This window comes from Pseudochaenichthys georgianus, chromosome 7, assembly GCF_902827115.2.
Source record: "Pseudochaenichthys georgianus chromosome 7, fPseGeo1.2, whole genome shotgun sequence".
Classification (NCBI taxonomy): domain Eukaryota; kingdom Metazoa; phylum Chordata; class Actinopteri; order Perciformes; family Channichthyidae; genus Pseudochaenichthys; species Pseudochaenichthys georgianus.
Window position 1 is genome coordinate 43,559,738 of NC_047509.1, and position 19,370 is coordinate 43,579,107.

Genomic DNA, 19,370 nt, shown 5'->3' on the forward strand with positions numbered 1-19,370 from the left:
GGGGGGGTCTCATACTTAATGTAACAACTCCATCAGGTGAGCAGATGAGTGCGTGATGTATGTTGCAGCAATACACGGCAGTTCTGGGGGGGAAATGGTGCCATCATCCGGTTTAGGTGCTAAATTAATAGTTAAATAGGATATATATATATATATATATATATGTATTCTATTAACATGTTACACATATATTTCTGATTTATTGTAAAGTGTAAGAGATTTAAGAAGCTTTTTCCTGCCTACAAATAATTGTTAACCCCTCAGGGGTTAATTTCTCCACTGTCAGATCCACACACAAAACAGATTGAGTCTCTTCTCTGAGGTCTCAGTACTCAGACTCCAGTTGTTGCTACTGTTGGTGTCCCATGACATTCCTCTTGTACTGTTTGACTTGTGTGTGTGGTTTGACCTGGAAGACATGCCCATACCAGAGATGGTGCATTGTGACTTCACTATAAGCAGGCAGCTGGCATTTCTTACTGGAATCGTGTTCTCGGTGTTCCTGGAGAATACATCCATCGCCATGGTCTGACATTGTGAATTTTGAAATTTGAATTTCTAATGTTTTCTGCTAGTACATCTTTTTTTCTGTGTTAGATGACATCGCAAATGGATACTTATTCAAATGGTTTGCATCTCCCTGCTCTACATTTAGTTTTGATGTAGAGATTTAAGGAAATGTCACATTTCTTGCCCTTTGCTTGTCGTTGGGTATTCACGCTCTTCGGAAAGGATTGCTCTTGTGAGACTCTTTCTGCAGGCCGTTTAATCTCAGCCACATGTGCTCAATTTAAGCATTCTAATCCGTCAGATTAATTATTTAAAGTGAATATGTTGCATCAGGGATCAAGTGCTGCCTGTCCTGACTGCCTGAGAGATGCAGTAGCTCTTCAGAGACAGCTAATGGAGGATACAGTGGATGAAGGCCAAGGCAGGTCCCGGCTCAGGCTTAAGATTACAGATCCTCCAGTTTGATACCATGGAAACCAAATGAGAACGTACCTCTTAGTCCTTGCTGATATGCTTTAACCCTCTGGAGTCTAAGGGTATTTTCTCGAATTTTTGACGTTTTCTTAAATCCCCTTTTAAATGTATTTCTTCTAACATGGCACCCCATGTGATAAATATCAAAATGTTCAGGACAATGTCTGGTCTTGCTATATATGCAAATTACTCACCTTAGAGCACTGTTTGATGAGATAAGTAGCTCAAAAGCTTAAAATGTGAAATCCGATTTTCGGAAAATCTTCAAAACTCTTGTGAAAACACACATTTACTCATGTGATCGAAATGTTTTGGTGTTTTAGATTTGGTTACCAAAGTCTTAGGATCACAAAAGCAGTGAACTATTTGAATTACACTGTATATAAATGTGTAATTCATGTCTAAAATGAAAAAAAAGTAATTCGAATTTTGAGTAAAACAGGTGTTTATCACTCTACTTTCACCACAGCAGGGACTGAGATACATCAGGACTGAATAATGACTTCATATTACATACCAAGGTTCATGTGATGTGTACAAATACAAATTGAGCATTCAACCTTTTTTTTCCAACCAACTATTTATATAAATATAAGAAACTGGAAAATCTAACTATTTACAATATTGAACATCAGAACTTTCAACCAACTATTCATTATAAATGTCAAGACAGTGTCAAGGTCTTTGTCTGTCTTCCAAGACAGTGGGTCTGGCTGCTATGTAGGTGGGGGTGATGGTGCATGGGCTGCTGTGTAGGTGGGGTGTACAAGTGCTATACGAGACCTCCACAAGACCTCCTTGCTGGCTGGGTTGAAGGTGATGGCTGTGGTGGAGCCTTTGTGCTGAGGTGCATCTTGACCTGGTGGCAGCCGCAGATGGAGGTGGAGGCTGCTGTAGTGATGCTGGTCTGCTGGTCCTTGGTGGTGATGGCTCTGGTGAAGGCCCTTGAGCCACAGTAGATCTTGACCTGGGGGCCGGCACAGATGGATGTTGTGGCTGCTGGATAAACGCCGCCTCTGGGCCACTAGGCCCAGACAGTTGTGAAACATCTCTGTAAAACAAATACAAATGTAGGACAACAATTACAACTAATTTCATTGAAATAAAGTTCAAGTAAAATGTTGCTCAAGCACAAATAACAATGCACACATAAAAAGAAAGTTTGGGAGGTTGCAGAAGGAGTCTTTCTCGATCTCTCTCTCACACACACACACACACACACACACACACACACACACACACACACACACACACACACACACACACACACAGGTATTTCCAGTTACTTTACATTCAGTATAAAATCACAGACACACATATACATAGGCTACATCTGATTACAAAGTCTCATCTGTACAGGACGGTAAAATAATAACAGGCACACATAAATAAATCTATGACAGTCTCATCTGTACAGAACAGTATGATAAAACAATCGATGACAAAAACATGTCACTGTAAATGTCTCCGTTGTGGGACGAATAAATGATTAATTTAATCATCTACACATGTAATCTCACTTTTACACACCAAAATAACGTTAACACAGACTAAACGTTTGCTAATGGAGTCTATTTTGTCCCAAGAAAAAGTTCATGACTATCGATAAAAAATATATATCAATAAACCTATTGTTCATTTTCGCGGTATTCCCCACACATTGCCAGTACACTATTACTGTAATATTTACACTTACCCATGTCCAAATGGATCCTTGTTGTTGTCTTTGTGTTCTTCTTCTTCAGAAGAGTCGAAGACTTCAGGTTCTGAACATCTGAGGCTCTATCTTCACTGCTGCTAGCGAAAACAATCTCTAGCGAAGTCGGCAACTGTAAAGTTTTTTTTAGCCATTTTCTCTGTCTCTCTCTCTCTCTTTCCTCACAGACGTAAACTGATGGGAGACACGTGGTTTATGTTTTGTTTACTTGGTGGGTAGGCCCTTAGTGATTTCTCGATGTCCATTGGTCATTTCAGACCATGATGGCTGCCGGCTGAGATTTCCTTGACGGACACACGAATCCACCAATCCCACACAGTAGGGCTGTGGCGATACACTAATCTCACGATACGATACGATACACGATATTCAGCCAACGATACGATATATATCACGATATTCAGCCAACGATACGATTCGATACGATTCGATATAATTCGATACACTTATATCATTTTCTGAAAGATTTTAAAGGGACAGTGGGATTTTGGTGACATCTTGTGAGTGTTCCATTGACTTGGATTGAATTAATTCAACTGAAAACTGAAAGCATCAATTATACAATATATGGCTCTGACAGAGAGTCTCCAGCTTGCAAATGCTGGACAAAATGAATCAAAAGATGTGGTGAGAAAATTAATTTCATTTATTGAAACAGTGCAAACTCTAGCTGTAAAGTGCAGTATCACAATGGACAATGGAGAATGAAAAGGTGCAGCAGGTGGCGGAACACGGGGGATTTGAATGGGACTTGTTAGAAATTAAAATCAATGTTTTGATGGCATAAAGTACCTTAAACATACCGTCAGTTTAAATGATGTTTTATACTGAAAAACCAGAAGTTGTTGTGCACAACCAGTTGTTGAGCTTTTATTCTGAAAATCCTTCATCTCCGGTTAGCATTTAGCATGTGGCTAATATACAATTTCCTATAGAGGTGAATTTAGTAGCGATATGACACGGAGTGTTGCACACCGAAACCTACTGATTTCAACACTACAACTACTGTATAGACGTCGAGATATTATTATTGCTGAATATTAAATGAAGGTACAGTTTATTTGAATAAGTTTGTTTACAGACGTGGGTAGCATGAGACAACATTCGGAACTACCGGAAATGATACCAGCCGTGAGGTATTTTTGGAGTATTGATTACAGCGTTTTAAATGAAAAGTCATGAAAGAGATAAGGAGGAGAAAAGGCGTGTTTAGTTATATATTTAATGTGCAATGTCTGAATCCTCTGTAATGCGCAACAACGAACATTGGAGACGTGGAGGGCCGATCCCCAGCAGCGCCAACCGGCCCACAGGGAGGATTCAGCAGAGGATATTTAACAGCTGGAAAGGTGGAGCTCGCTCTCTTCCCTTCGCTCACGAGAGCCAGAACACAGCTGTTTTTCTGACTGAACCATCTTCTGCTTGTAACATTACTGCACTTTTTATTAATTAAAGTATACATTTGAACATTCTCAGAGACTCAATCAGTCTCCTTGTTAAAGCTTCTCTCCTGGACGCGAGTATAACGAACACAGTTATCAGACTTAATGTATCGATACCCGCGGCTGAAATATCGATACTTTCTCGGAAAACTAAATATCGATATATATCGCAAGATCGATTAAATTGCACAGCCCTACCACACAGTGTAAAGTCAAGCTGCTTTGAGCGGCCATATTGGCTGCTGTGCCCTGGTTACAGTCTCACAGGAGATACCGCTGGAAAGCTACCCTTCCAGCGATTCCGCGGATATCTGAATCATGTTTCTACTCCTTATAATCGAAAATATATGATTAATTACGTAAAATGATGCGCACCTGGACGCGCCGGCGCGTCCACCGACTCCAGAGGGTTAATGTCATCTGTCAGAGACGTTCAGAAACAGATTTGACCTGTCCCAGTTCTGCATTGGTTCACATAAACACAACTGCAGTGACATACACAGGACCCCAGCTTTGTGTATCAAGATGTATGATCATTACATAATTTATCTTATTTAAGATTTATTTACAACATTTTGTAAGAATTACTTACACAATTAAAACCAAATCCAAAAGATTCCCTCTTCAGTTAGTTCATGACCAAATTGAGTTTGTTTTCTCAAACATGGACACTGAGTTCGTAGACAAGGCAGCAGGAGGAAATCTGAGCCCTGGTGTAGTCCTGCCACTTAATGTGACATTACCTTAACAACTGGCACTTATTCTTAATCCAAATGAATACATGTTAAGTTTATTAACATGTACAGTAGGGGTGTAACGGTTCACAGAAGTCACGGTTCGGTTCAGACCTCGGTTTGGGGGTCACGGTTCGGTACGGGTTCGGTACAACAAGGAAAAGCAAAAAAAAGTCCCAAATGCATAATATTCTTTTGCTGTTATTTATTTGTAACAGTCGTGCAAGTTTTGGTATGGAAATAAGGAACTCTAACATTTGGAATCATTAACTGTATTACACAGTTAAAAACAAACCACAAACAGTAACACACAGATGGCCATATTATGTATAATGGCTGATGTCAAACCAAAAGGTTAAATAAGCTGTACAACTAAAAAGAAAATATTAATATAATATTAAATATATAATATTATAATATTAAAATAAATAATAATAAAGTGTTTCAATCACAATCAATAAAAGGCAATACAGAACTGTATAACATCTCCTGATGTCAAAATATAAAATAAATACAATGATAAATATAAAACAAAATAAAATCTTTACCTTTAGGAGCAATGTCTAACATGTGCAATTAACTTGTGAGTGTGTGAGGCCATTATGCATAAATAAAGGTACTCAAGCTTTACTCTATTTTCAAGTTGTTCTTCAGAAAGATGAGTTAGTCTACGTTGTCAGCAGTGAGGGCAGATCTGTTGGCGGTAACTATGTCACCTGCCGTCGAGAAAACCCTCTCGCTGGGGACTGAGACTGACTCGGATGTGATTGAGCATGTTTGACGTGTTACCACGAGCATACCGCACCGCTGTCGAACAACGCCGACACACCATCCTCGTCCGATCCACAACTCGCACCCCATCATTGTTGTAGTCCACAGGGAACCCGAAATGTTCCCACACAGCTGATTTAAAAGAAGCAGGTGGGTCTTCTAGCTCCTGAGTGTTGTGTGAACTCGCCGTAGCTACTAACTTTTCTTCTTCATGTATTGTGTTCGTTTTGTTGTGTTTTGTTCTTGTTCTTCATTTGTTATTTACGGGCGGCTGGCTTTTAGGTGCAATACCGCCCCCTGGATTATATATAGTGTAATACTGCCCTGAGTTACAGACTTTTTTCCCACTTGTAAAAAAAGGCGTATTCGCCGTGTGACTGCATGTGCCGAACCGCGACGTCCGAACCGTGACGGTACGGGACGAATACGGATACCGTTACACCCCTAATGTACAGTATACATTTCTGACATACAAACGTTGTCTACTTGATGCTCTCATTATCATTGTGAGTGCTGTGCTTACAGAGATGACGGCCAACAAAAAGAAGTTGAAATAATCCTGATTAGTTTCATTTGGGTTGGTCTCATCCTGTCCGAGGTATTTGTTGCATCTCTGTAAAACCCAGTAATTGAGCAGCACATGTCGAGGACTGTGGTCACATGTTTGTACTGACGGTGTGTCAATATCAGGTTGTGCAGGACAACACACGCCCTGACTTCAGCTTTATCTGGCTGCTGCTTGCATTGAAGAACACAATAACATGAGACACCAGAGGCCTGTACTACAAAGCCGGATTTTCACTTAGCGAGCTAACTTCAGGGAAAACTCTGGGTTTCCGGTCCTTCGCCAAACGAGCCGGATCATTTGGCTCGGCTCACCAAGAAGAGCCGGCTCTTTCGGCTCCCAAACGGCTCTTCAGTTTACCACATATTATACCTTTTTAATTCAATCAAATGTAGCCCTGTTTTGACTAATGATTTATATGTGTACACATATATCACTTACATTATTCAAGACATCCTTTGTACTGAAGTATTCAAAAGTAAAAATGACATGTTTAATATAAATGATTTGCTGTGGCCAAATGTTTTCATTGCATTTACAGACCCTCTGAGACCACCCAGTGCATGCACTGACTTGCTTGTAGAACCACGCCACACAAAGCAGATGGCAACACCTATAAAAACTTAAGCATAGACATTTAGAAAAAGGACAGCTACTCTATCGACATTTTAAAATGATATTTAAAGAAAAAAACCTTAACAAAACAGCAGGGCTCTATTTCAGTATTAACTAAAGAAAAAAAGACAGCAACAGCTGAGCCTAAAGATAATCATAAATAACATAGTGAAAATAAATATATTGCAATGCTCCAAACAGCAGCATCCAACAGTCTCTAATCCTTGGATATTACATGCATGCACGGAGCACCCGTAGCGCGGAGATCATCATATCATTCTGTCTTGTATTACTTGTATTACCGTCGTTCACTTAAAAGAGCCGGCTCTTTGCACCGGCTCGTTCGCGACCGACACATCACTACAAACTTCTATACCAATGGCTTCCAATCACAACGCACAGTGTGCAGCATATGTTCAGCTCATCACAGCATTGTATACAATTAGATAAATGACCAGATAAATGCACACAACAAGCCTTTAATTCACCATTATATATACATCAGGACTATTAAGGGTCTGCAGACATATTGTCCAAAAGCTTCCCTCACTGGGCTAGATTTATCTGTGACTTATTATTTCCCCCACCTTGTGAGTGCATTCAAAGCTGCCTGCAGTCATGCAGCGATGTAGCGATGGTGACAGATAGCGATGGTGTACAGCCTGGGTGGGGGAGTGATAGTGTACAGCCTGGGTGGGGGTGTGATGGTGTACAGCCTGGGTGAGGGAGTGATGGTGTACAGCCTGGGTGGGGGTGTGATGGTGTACAGCCTGGGTGGGGGAGTGATGGTGTATAGCCTGGGTGGGGGAGTGATGGTGTACAGCCTGGGTGGGGGAGTGATGGGTACAGCCTGGGTGGGGGAGTGATGGTGTACAGCCTGGGTGGGGGAGTGATGGTGTACAGCCTGGGTGGGGGAGTGATGGTGTACAGCCTGGGTGGGGGAGTGATGGTGTACAGCCTGGGTGGGGGAGTGATGGTGTACAGCCTGGGTGGGGGAGTGATGGTGTACAGCCTGGGTGGGGGAGTGATGGTGTACAGCCTGGGTGGGGGAGTGATGGTGTACAGCCTGGGTGGGGGTGTGATGGTGTACAGCCTGGGTGGGGGAGTGATGGTGTACAGCCTGGGTGGGGGAGTGATGGTGTACAGCCTGGGTGGGGGAGTGATGGTGTACAGCCTGGGTGGGGGAGTGATGGTGTACAGCCTGGGTGGGGGTGTGATGGTGTACAGCCTGGGTGGGGGAGTGATGGTGTACAGCCTGGGTGGGGGAGTGATGGTGTACAGCCTGGGTGGGGGTGTGATGGTGTACAGCCTGGGTGGGGGAGTGATGGTGTACAGCCTGGGTGGGGGTGTGATGGTGTACAGCCTGGGTGGGGGAGTGATGGTGTACAGCTGGGCGGCCCCTTGGCTCAGATATATGCAGCAGCCTGAGCAGGTGTCCACTCACAGTGCACTGTGCAGCGAAAGTCACAATACCAGAAATGAAGTCAATTGTAGTGAAGTTCCATGATTCACCTGACACATCGAGGCTTCAGACATTTGTGTGGGGAATTTTTTGGCGTATTTTATGTCGTAGGACCAAATGTTAAAATGTCTTCAGCCTTTAGTCTACTTAAACACAGACCTTATGTCAGGCTTCTAACCAAACACATGTTCAAGCTGACTCATTTCTGGGTTATGGACTCATTCTTGTACCACTCTAATCTAGGTTTTGCAATGGATTCTTGCTAATCAATCTCATTCTACACTACTGTTTAATATTGGTGTGCTCTCAGCCGGCGAGCTAAGCTTGATTGAAATATATCACTTTATGTGATGTATCCCATGTAGGGGTGTAACGGTTCACAGAAGTCACGGTTCGGTTCGTACCTCGGTTTGGAGGTCACGGTTCTGTACAACAAGAAAAAGCAAAAAAAAGTCCCAAATGCATAATTCCAGGTTTGTTGTTATTTATTTTTGAACAGTAGTGCAAGTTTCAGTCTCAAAATAAGGAACTCTGACATTTTGAATAATTAACTGTATTAAACAGTTAAAAACAAACCATAAAGAGTACCACACACACTCAGATGGCCATATTATCTATAATGGCTGATGTCAAACAAAAAGGTTTCATCAAGCTGTAAAACTAAAAAGAATGTCTTACATCATAAATAATAAGAAAGTGTTTCAAGAGTGCAAAGTCGTTGAAAAACATATGCCAAAATCTTCCGTTATTTATTTTGGTTTCACAGCTCTCACGTCTATTGGCTTCTTAAAAACAGCGGGGATCAGCTGTTGAACTGCTGTTGTCTTTTGCCGGGCTCCGGTGATTGGCAAATCTGGGTGATCCCTTCTGATATGATTTAGCATGTTTGGCGTGTGTCCCATTAGCATACCGCACCGCTATCGAACAACGCCGACACACCGTTCTCGTCGGATCCACCACTCGCACACTTCATCGTTATTGTAGTCCACAGGGAACCCGAAATGTTCCCACACAGCTGATTTAAAAGAAGCAGGTGGGTTCTAGCTCCTGTGTGTTATCTGAACTCACCATTCTAACTTGTCTTCTTCTTGTATTTAGTTCGTTTTGTTGTTGTGTTTCTTCTTGTTCTTCATTTGTTGTTTAAGGGCGGCTGGCAAACAGCTTTTAGGCACAATACCGCCCCCTGGATTATAAATAGTGTAGTGGATACTGCCCTGAAGGACAGACTTTTTTCTCACTCGTTAAAAAAAAGGCGTATTCGCCGTGTGACTGCATGTGCCGAACCGTGACGTCCGAACCGTGACGGTACGGGACGAATACGGATACCGTTACACCCCTAATCCTATGTAAAAACATGCTAAATATTAAAAGCAGTTTTGATAAAGGAAGGCTAAAGTTCTTCTTTATTATTTATACAGATTGGAAACGGTTTTGAATGTAATCATTTTTTTGTTGTTGATCAAATGTTTTTATTCACACAAATTTAGTAAAATGCAATGTACAATCACAACACAAATTACACAAAATACAGAAAAAACAAACAATAACAACAATCAGACAAGAGGACAAAACTAAGGAAAGAAAACCCTCCCACCCCCAATCCCAGGACCTCTCACGACCAATGACGTCAAACAACTATATCAGTGAAGATAGCTGGATCCGCTCCTTACATTTTTCAGCTGTCGACACCCATAAACCGATATTGGACTCCTTAACTCCAATCACGCGTGCAGTGGACAGTTCCATGTAGACTACGTCAAGAAACGTCAGTAACCAGCAGGTCACTGAGAGCTTGTCGGGTTGTTTCCACCTCATAGCAACCAATTTCTTGGCAGCCGTAAGGCCAGCATAGAGAGGTCTTTTCTGGTACCCAGTAGCCGGCAGCTGAGATAAGTCATTTAAAAGAGACACAGATACAGGTACAGTCAAAGAAAATATGTCGTGCAACTTAGAGGAGACCCCGTTCCAAAAGCGAGCAACAGGCGGGCATTCCCAGAACATATGGAGAAATGTACCAGGAGCCCCCATGGAGCACAGGGTACGGTTTTGAATGTAATCATGTGAAAATGTTGTGTCATGTAGCCTGGTTGTCATTGAACTGTTCCACCATGTACAGTTTGTAATTCAAATGTAACATAAACATATCAAGTTATTATATTCAGAAAAGGACATGTTTATCATACAGTGTTGGGGAAGCTACTTTAATAACATCACACTGGAAGAAGTCAAACTACCCGTCAGTAGGAATCTGGTTTAGTTAACTAAAGGTTACTTTGTTGATCAATCTGCAGTTACTGTAAACAAGATCATCCATCTTCCTGAATGCCAGCTTCATAACAAAACACGGGGCTTAATTATGAATTATTATTGTTCCTTTCTCAGACATACAGTGGGGCAAAAAAGCATTTAGTCATCCACCAATTGTGCAAGTTCTCCCACTTAAAAAGATGAGAGAGGCCTGTAATTTTCATCCTAGGTACACTTCAACTATGAGAGACAGCATGGGGGGAAACAATCCAGGAAATCACATTGTAGGATTTTTAATGAATTAATTGGTAAATTCCTCGGAAAATAAGTATTTGGTCACCGACAAACAAACAAGATGTCTGGCTCTCACAGACCTGTAACTTCTTCTTTAAGAGCCTCCTCTGTCCTCCACTCGTTAACTGTATTAATGGCACCTGTTTGAACTCGTTATCAGTATAAAAGACACCTGTCCACAACCTCAAACAGTCACACTCCAAACTCCACTATGGCCAAGACCAAAGAGCTGTCAAAGGACACCAGAAACAAAATGGTAGACCTGCACCAGGCTGGGAAGACTGAATCTGCAATAGGTGAGCAGCTTGGTGTGAAGAAATCAACTGTGGGAGCAATTATTAGAAAATGGAAGACATTCAAGACCACTGATAATCTCCCTCGATCTGGGGCTCCACGCAAGATCTCACCCCGTGGGGTCAAAGTGATCACAAGAACGGTGAGCAAAGATCCCAGAACCACACGGGGGGACCTAGTCCATGACCTGCAGAGAGCTGCGACCAAAGTAACAAAGGCTACCATCAGTAACACACTACGCCGCCAGGGACTCAAATCCTGCAGTGCCAGACGTGTCCCCTGCTTAAGCCAGTACATGTCCAGGCCCGTCTGAAGTTTGCTAGAGAGCATTTAGATGATCCAGAAGAGGATTGGGAGAATGTCAGATGAAACCAAAATAGAACTTTTTGGTAAAAACTCAACTAGACGTGTTTGGAGGAGAAAGAATGCTGAGTTGCATCCAAAGAACACCATACCTACTGTGAAACATGGGGGTGGAAACATCATGCTTTGGGGCTGGTTTTCTGCAAAGGGACCAGGACGACTGATCCGTGTAAAGGAAAGAATGAATGGGGCCATGTATCGTGAGATTTTGAGTGACAACCTCCTTCCATCAGCAAGGGCATTGAAGATGAAACGTGGCTGGGTCTTTCAGCATGACAATGATCCCAAACACACCGCCCGGGCAACAAAGGAGTGGCTTCGTAAGAAGCATTTCAAGGTCCTGGAGTGGCCTAGCCAGTCTCCAGATCTCAACCCCATAGAAAATCTTTGGAGGGAGTTGAAAGTCCGTGTTGCCCAGCGACAGCCCCAAAACATCACTGCTCTAGAGGAGATCTGCATGGAGGAATGTGAAAACCTTGTGAAGACTTACAGAAAACGTTTGACCTCTGTCATTGCCAACAAAGGGTATATAATAAATTATAAAACGGACAAGTCAAATCAAGCAATCTGATTGGTTCTTAGCCGTGATATACTGAGCGTATACCACGGGTAGAATTCTAAGTAACAAGTCAGTATCCCTCCGCGTCTGAGAAAAACAGTATACCGTTGGGCTGAAAAGCAAACTGCCTGCCCTAGATACTTTCCAAGGTTTGACATAATGAATTGTGCTACTTTTAAAGCAAGCAACAATGTTTTCAAATCTGTAATCAAAGAGGTCCGCAAAAATACTATCGGCCAATCAGATTGCTTGATTTGACTTGTCAGTTTTATAAATATGTTTACATTTCTTCCGTTACGGAACAAACTTACAAAGCATAAGATGGAAACATTTAAGATTAACTTCGACCTCCGGGGGGTCTTACTATGGAGGAGTGGATTGAGCAGTGCCTATCTCCAGAAAAAAAAGCACCTAAACGACGACATGCAGAGCTACGTGAAGAGCACGTAGACCAACGGGAAAAGTACCACCATTCAAAAGCTTTTTGATGCGGGTCTTGAAACAAAGCGGAGACATGATGACCGTTAGTGGCCACAGGTGCGAAAGCTCTCTCTAGAGCTACTGTAAGCCCAATCTCGGGGACCGGAGAAAGTGGAGCAATATTCTCACCACGCCAAGCAACAGCCTAGAACAACCTCAGCCTATACAAGTAACCACGTAAGCCATGCTACTGATGCTGGACAGGTTTTCAATGGCTGCACAATAAACGGCAACATACAAATGAATGTAAATAAATAGCCAAATAATGGATCAACGCTCTCTGTCTAATATGTTTGCTAGCTGTTAGTGTTGTTGCATTGCAACCACCTCGCACTATGTTTCGCGCAGAAGGCAACGGAGGGACTATTTTATTTTGAACATCATTATTTACTAATAAAAACTAATGATATATGCTCATTATATCACAGCTAAGGGACGCCCCTTAGCTGTGATATAATGAGCATATACCACGGCCTGTCGTGAGCTATTGCTTAAGTATTGAGATGAACTTTTGTTATTGACCAAATACTTATTTTCCACCATAATTTGCAAATCAATTCTTTAAAAATCAGACAATGTGATGTTCTGGATTTGTTTTCCCTCATTTTGTCTCTCATAGTTGAGGTATACCTAGGATGAAAATGACAGGCCTCTCATCTTTTTAAGTGGGAGAACTTGCACAATTGGTGGCTGACTAAATACTTTTTTTCCCCACTGTATCTCCTTAGCCACTGGCTTAGTCAATCTCGAGTAAAGCTGCTCCAGAGCCACTATTTCAAGCATGCTACGTCATCGAGTGCCGCAGAAGGACTGTTCCAATGTCCAGCATACTTGAAATTCTACCGAGCCCGGCGTACTTCGTAGCGAGACATTTTGAGGCTGCACATGTGTAGACTCCGCGGTCTTACAATCCCCACAATGCTTTGCGCACGGACCAATTTCCCCAAATCTGTGGCGGAAAATGTAAGGCGGGGCCTCTCATATGACGCACACCTGCTAGCCTGTTCCACTCTTCGTTTTCCGAATGCCAGGAAGTATTCTTGCCTCGCTTCTGAAGCAAGTGACTCGGAAGACATGTGCTACCAAGCAAGCGTACTCGACATTGAGAAACACCCACTGACTGAACCTGGAGTGTGTGCTGAGGAGCTTTACACATGCAGTATGTCGGTGTGAGAGCTGAATAACAGGTTTAACTGTGATGTGCATGAGCTTTGTTTCTGCCACTGCTCGGGCAAAGAATAACAGAAGATTATTAATTTAACTTTAGGGAGTGCTGTACAGTCTGCAGTCAGTATGCTGCACAGTCTGCAGGCAGTATGCTGCACAGTCTGCAGGCAGTATGCTGTTCAGTCTGTAAGCAGTATGCTGCACAGTCTGCAGGCAGTATGCTGTACAGTCTGCAGGCAGTATGCTGCACAGTCTGCAGGCAGTATGCTGCACAGTCTGCAGGCAGTATGCTGTACAGTCTGCAGGCAGTCTGCTGTACAGTCTGCAGGCAGTCTGCTGTACAGTCTGCAGGCAGTATGCTGCACAGTCTGCAGGCAGTATGCTGTACAGTCTGCAGGCAGTCTGCTGTACAGTCTGCAGGCAGTCTGCTGCACAGTCTGCAGTCAGTATGCTGTACAGTCTGCAGGTAGTATGCTGTACAGTCTGCAGGGAGTATGCTGCACAGTCTGCAGGCAGTATGCTGCACAGTCTGCAGGCAGTATGCTGCACAGTCTGCAGGCAGTATGCTGCACAGTCTGCAGGCAGTATGCTGCACAGTCTGCAGGCAGTATGCTGCACAGTCTGCAGGCAGTATGCTGCACAGTCTGCAGGCAGTATGCTGCACAGTCTGCAGTCAGTATGCTGCACAGTCTGCAGTCAGTATGCTGCACAGTCTGCAGGCAGTATGCTGCACAGTCTGCAGTCAGTATGCTGCACAGTCTGCAGGCAGTATGCTGCACAGTCTGCAGGCAGTATGCTGCACAGTCTGCAGGCATGATGCACAGTCTGCAGTCAGTATGCTGCACAGTCTGCAGGCAGTATGCTGCACAGTCTGCAGGCAGTATGCTGCACAGTCTGCAGGCAGTATGCTGCACAGTCTGCAGGCAGTATGCTGCACAGTCTGCAGGCAGTATGCTGCACAGTCTGCAGGCAGTATGCTGCACAGTCTGCAGGCAGTATGCTGCACAGTCTGCAGGCAGTATGCTGCACAGTCTGCAGGCAGTATGCTGTACAGTCTGCAGGCAGTATGCTGCACAGTCTGCAGGCAGTATGCTGCTCTTTTATCCTCAAGGTTTCAAAAGAAATGCCAAACCTGTTTTAGCTTTTCGTCCAGCCCATCATTGTTTTATTCACAAATCATGTCAACTGTAATTCAACCCTACCTGACCACACCAGTATTCCTGTCGTGCAGAGAAATGGGGCAAGAGTTTCCTGATCATTATTTCCAACGCAAAGTGAAGAAGACATCTGCACATGCTCACAAAATCTAGACATGTGTGTTGTATTTAAAACCGTTGCAAATATGTCTTAGTAATGTTGTCATTTTGAAAATGATCATATGATGAAAGAAAGTCCTTCAGGGAATGATCTGATGAGTTATCTCCTGAATGGCCTGTTATCAGCTCAAAGTGTCGTACTTCTAAACCTGCATCCTTGAACTGATACGGCTGATACAGAGCTGCTAGTGCAAACAGCAACACATCTCGTGGTCTGCTGAAATGCATGCCTCACTCGGGGACTACAGATATTTAGAATAATGGTTAGTTCATCAACAGAAAATAAATGTTTCCCTTTTTTTTTTTAAAGCAAACGGTCAGATTAGATTCGATTCAACTTTATTGTCTTTGCACAGAGTAGGACACCAACATTCAGTTATAACTAGAAGTGAAAAATAACAAAGTGCAGAGTGATGTTTAGAATAATATAAATATATATACAGGGTTGGGTTGTAACGGAATACATGTAACGGCGTTACGTAATCAGAATACAAAAATCAAGTAACTGTATTCAGCTCGCGTTACATTTGAAAAACGAGTAATCTGATTACAGTTACTTTCGTAAACCTGAAGTGAATACATTTTGGATTACTTATTGGAATTATTGGTGGAAAGATTTCCTCTCAACATTTAATATTCATTACTAAAGGTACAGCCGAATCATCACAGCGCACAAAACCTATTACCGCCGCAGATGGGCCAAAAAAGCGTTTGAAAGAAAATCCGCTCGCTCAGTGAAACAATAACAACAAAACATGGAGGAACAAAAGTCTGCGTTTAAATCACGTGTGTGTGTGTGTGTGTGTGTGTGTGTGGTTAAAACACATCAGCCTGCGGTCGCTCTTTAGCCTTACTAATGATTATTTCTGAAGGTAAACACAGTGAAGGCGGTGCGTGAAAGGCGGTGCGTGAAAGGCGGTGCGTGAAAGGCGGTGCGTGAAAGGCGGTGCGTGAAAGGCGGTGCGTGAAAGGCGGTGCGTGAAAGGCGGTGCGTGAAAGGCGGTGCGTGAAAGGCACTGCGCGGCGCGCTCGTCTTCTCAGAGGCTGAGTTAACCCTCCCGCTGCCTCCTGGCGCTGCAGAGAGGTCATGAAGTGAAGGAGGTGTTCCTTCTATAAAACAGCTGTGGGCAGCAGATACTGTGAGTGTCACGGACATGAATTCATAGATCAAGGCAGACTGGTGCACACACTCTCCTGTTTTGCCAATCCGGTGCTTAAACAAATATAGCTCTAAATCCCTGGCCGACATGTCCTTAAAATGAAGTCCGAGTTCGACATTTTAATTCATGTCCTGCCAACACTGGCAGGACAGAAGGCGACACGCCCGTTCTAAGCCGTGTCCCTCACTTCTCACATCCCAAGCTGCATCCCCAAAACGTGTATTATGTTGGTACATCGTTAGATGTGATGTTTCAGTTGTGCTCTTGATAAACCATTAGAACAGTAAAACACGTTCAGTTTTCTTTTGCTTTTTGTGTCTCCTGTTCACCAAAACATACATCTGTGATGGAAAAAGAAAGTAATCTAAAACTAATCTGATTACGTGTCTTTTTTAAGACACGTAACTGTATTCGGATTACTTTTAGAGCCATGTAATCAGTAATCAGTAACTGATTACATTTACAAAGTAACCCTCCCAACTAGGGGTGCAACAACTAATCGACTTAATCGATTAAAATCGATTACCAAATTAGTTGCCAACTAATTCAGTCGTCGATTCGTTGGTGACGTCATCACGTGTGTTTTACGCCCCGTTAAGCTCTAACTTTATTGGTCTTTGTATCGGTACTGGAGACATTTAAAAAATATATGTTATGTATTATTGCTACAAAGACATTATATTGCAGTCTTAGTGTCGCCAACTCGTTTCTAATATGCAAAAAGACAAACAAATGCGTCTGATGTATTTTCGATCTTTCTCTCCCCCGCCTGCTTGCGAGGGGGCGGGGCAGTTTACACACGGGCAGCTGCAACATGCAGCAACACACACACGTGGGAGATGGCGGAGAGAACGCGCTCCGAGGTGGTTAAACTTTACCCGTCTCGATGTGGACAATGCTCGTTACCAAAAGTGGAATAAGAGTTTAGCATGTAAGGGCGGTAACACGAGCTATTTGTCTAAACATTTAGCAAAAGTGCTCCACATCCAGACGGAGGAATGCACCGGGTTCGACTGTCTTTCTAGTAGCTCTGTAGCCCCATCCACGAGTAACGTTTCCACGTCAGGTGTTATGTATGCTAGCAGCAACACACGGAGCTAACTACATTATACAAACATAATGATTAGAGGTAACAGAGTTATTTGCGGACTTTTGGTGACAGAGCCTTCAGTGTGGCATCCCCCACCCTCTGGAACTCTCTCCCCACCGAAATCCGCAGCGCCCCAACCCTGGACATTTTCAAAAAAGCCCTCAAAACGCACCTTTTTACCAAGGCTTTCCCCACTGTATAGTTAGTTTAATAGGTTTATTTTTTCCGCTACTTCCCCCCCCCCACCCCCTTAACCTGTCTGCCTTTTTTCCCCTACTACTATGGGAACATCCTCTTACATTGGTAATGTCACTGAAGTTCATGTTGGATCCACCTCCTCATGCTGCACGTTGCTCACTTTGTATCCTCTCTTTGTTTCTGTCCTGTCTGCAGGTGCTGTGGTGCGAGGGGCTCACTGTACAGACCAACAGACATCATGGTGAACATCCCAGAATACTTTGCAGGGAAGACGGTGCTGATATCTGGAGCAACAGGCTTCATGGGCAAGGTACAGTAGCCAATCAGAAAGGACCAAAGCCAACAACATGACCTGCTGAGGGAGATGAGAGGAAGCTGTGTGAAGACATGTACAGTTAACATCAGTTATCTTCTTGTTGCTAACTGATACATTTTGCATATCATTCAAATGTCCTTTTACTGCCCAACTCAAACACACCAAACACAGCAGCCATTAGGCGCATTCACACTGCGGTACTTTTCCCACAAAGGTTCATGCGAACTTAGTTCATGCAAACCCTTTAGTTCACATGAACTAAGTACAGATCACGTTCACACCGGAAAAAGTCCCTGGGGTGGATTTGGCAAATGAAGCCGCTGACGTCACTTCTTCTTCTTCTGCTTTGGGTTTACTGGCAGGCCGCAAACCACTTCACGGCGTATACTGCCGCCCAAAGTCCCCGGCCGGAAGTCCCCGGAGTTGGGGACTGGCTTCAGTAGAAGCTGCTGGGAGTCCCAGCAGCTTCTACTGAAGCCTTCCGAGTAAATCGCCAGAACGCCAACACCTCCTCATCTCCACCGCTCCCATGTTTTATTTGGTGTTGCCATAAGTTAGTCTCTCTGCGTTTCTGCGCTGGGCTAATGCTAATGCTAATAATGCTAATGCGAGGATAATAAAATGGCGGCTTCACAAAACTTTTTGGGAGTTTTACGGGGCGTGGTTTGCAATCCGCCCAGCCAATCAGAAATATAGCTCTTTTCTCACAAAAGAGCCGCTCGAAAGTCCCTGCTCTCTAGCAGGGACTTTCGAGGGGGTAAAAAGGTTCGCATGAACTACTTTTATTACCGGCTCTTTTTGGTGTGAACGTGATCATGAACTAAGTTCGCATGAACCTTTGTGGGAAAAGTACCGCAGTGTGAATGCGCCTATTGTGTCAGGGTGTCCTTCAGGAAAAAATGTATGCTGGGCAGTGTGTCCCGGAATATTTCAGTGTCACAAAAGAACGAGAGAAATTCCGGTTAAATATTCAGTGTGACCTTTTCTGAGGCACTGAGGGTACTAAGTTATTGTGGAAACGTTATTTTACACAATGTTAATGCAATTGAAATCTGGCTTAGAGGTTTTAAATATTTGCACCATCATACACTAAAGCAAATTCCTGGCAATAAAGTTGATTCTGAAGGAGGAGCTAAGAGTTCCTGATGGAGTTCTCACTTCTTGGTTCAGGTTCTGCTGGAGAAGCTGCTGCGGTCCTGCCCTGAAGTCAAAAGTGTGTTTGTGTTGGTCCGGTCCAAAGCTGGTCAGAGTCCCCAGGCCCGCATCGCTGACATGATCAACTGCAAGGTGAGTGGTGAGAGGGGGAGGGGGGGGGCCTTGAAGTGGCATCTGCAACATTGTTCAGACGCCACTTCAAACGTACCACTCCCCTCAGCAGATGTGTGGTTGCCTGTGGTGGAAGGAAATGATCTTCAACATTTGATCTACATCCACACTGACCCTCAGTGTTGTGCTGCACAGTTACTTCCATTCAATCAGTGTTCCTGTGTGTATGAAGCATGTGCTTAAGATGAGAAATTGGAGTTTCAGGCTCTGCACTTTCCCTCATCACCTCATACCTCAAAGACCGCACCTACAGGGTTACTTGGAGAGGGT

At 43.6% G+C, this 19,370-nt stretch overlaps 1 protein-coding gene across 2 annotated transcripts in view; it reads left to right on the forward strand.

Annotated features, from left to right (window-relative positions):
* The window catches only part of LOC117449127 (fatty acyl-CoA reductase 1-like), a 57,955-nt gene that overhangs the window by 17,694 nt on the left and 20,891 nt on the right, over positions 1-19,370 (forward strand). For both annotated transcript variants that reach the window (XM_034086537.2, XM_034086538.2), the window contains exons 2-3: positions 17,654-17,768; positions 18,945-19,061. In XM_034086537.2, the coding sequence (XP_033942428.1) occupies positions 17,654-17,768; positions 18,945-19,061 (232 nt within the window). The remainder of the gene's footprint in view (positions 1-17,653; positions 17,769-18,944; positions 19,062-19,370) is intronic.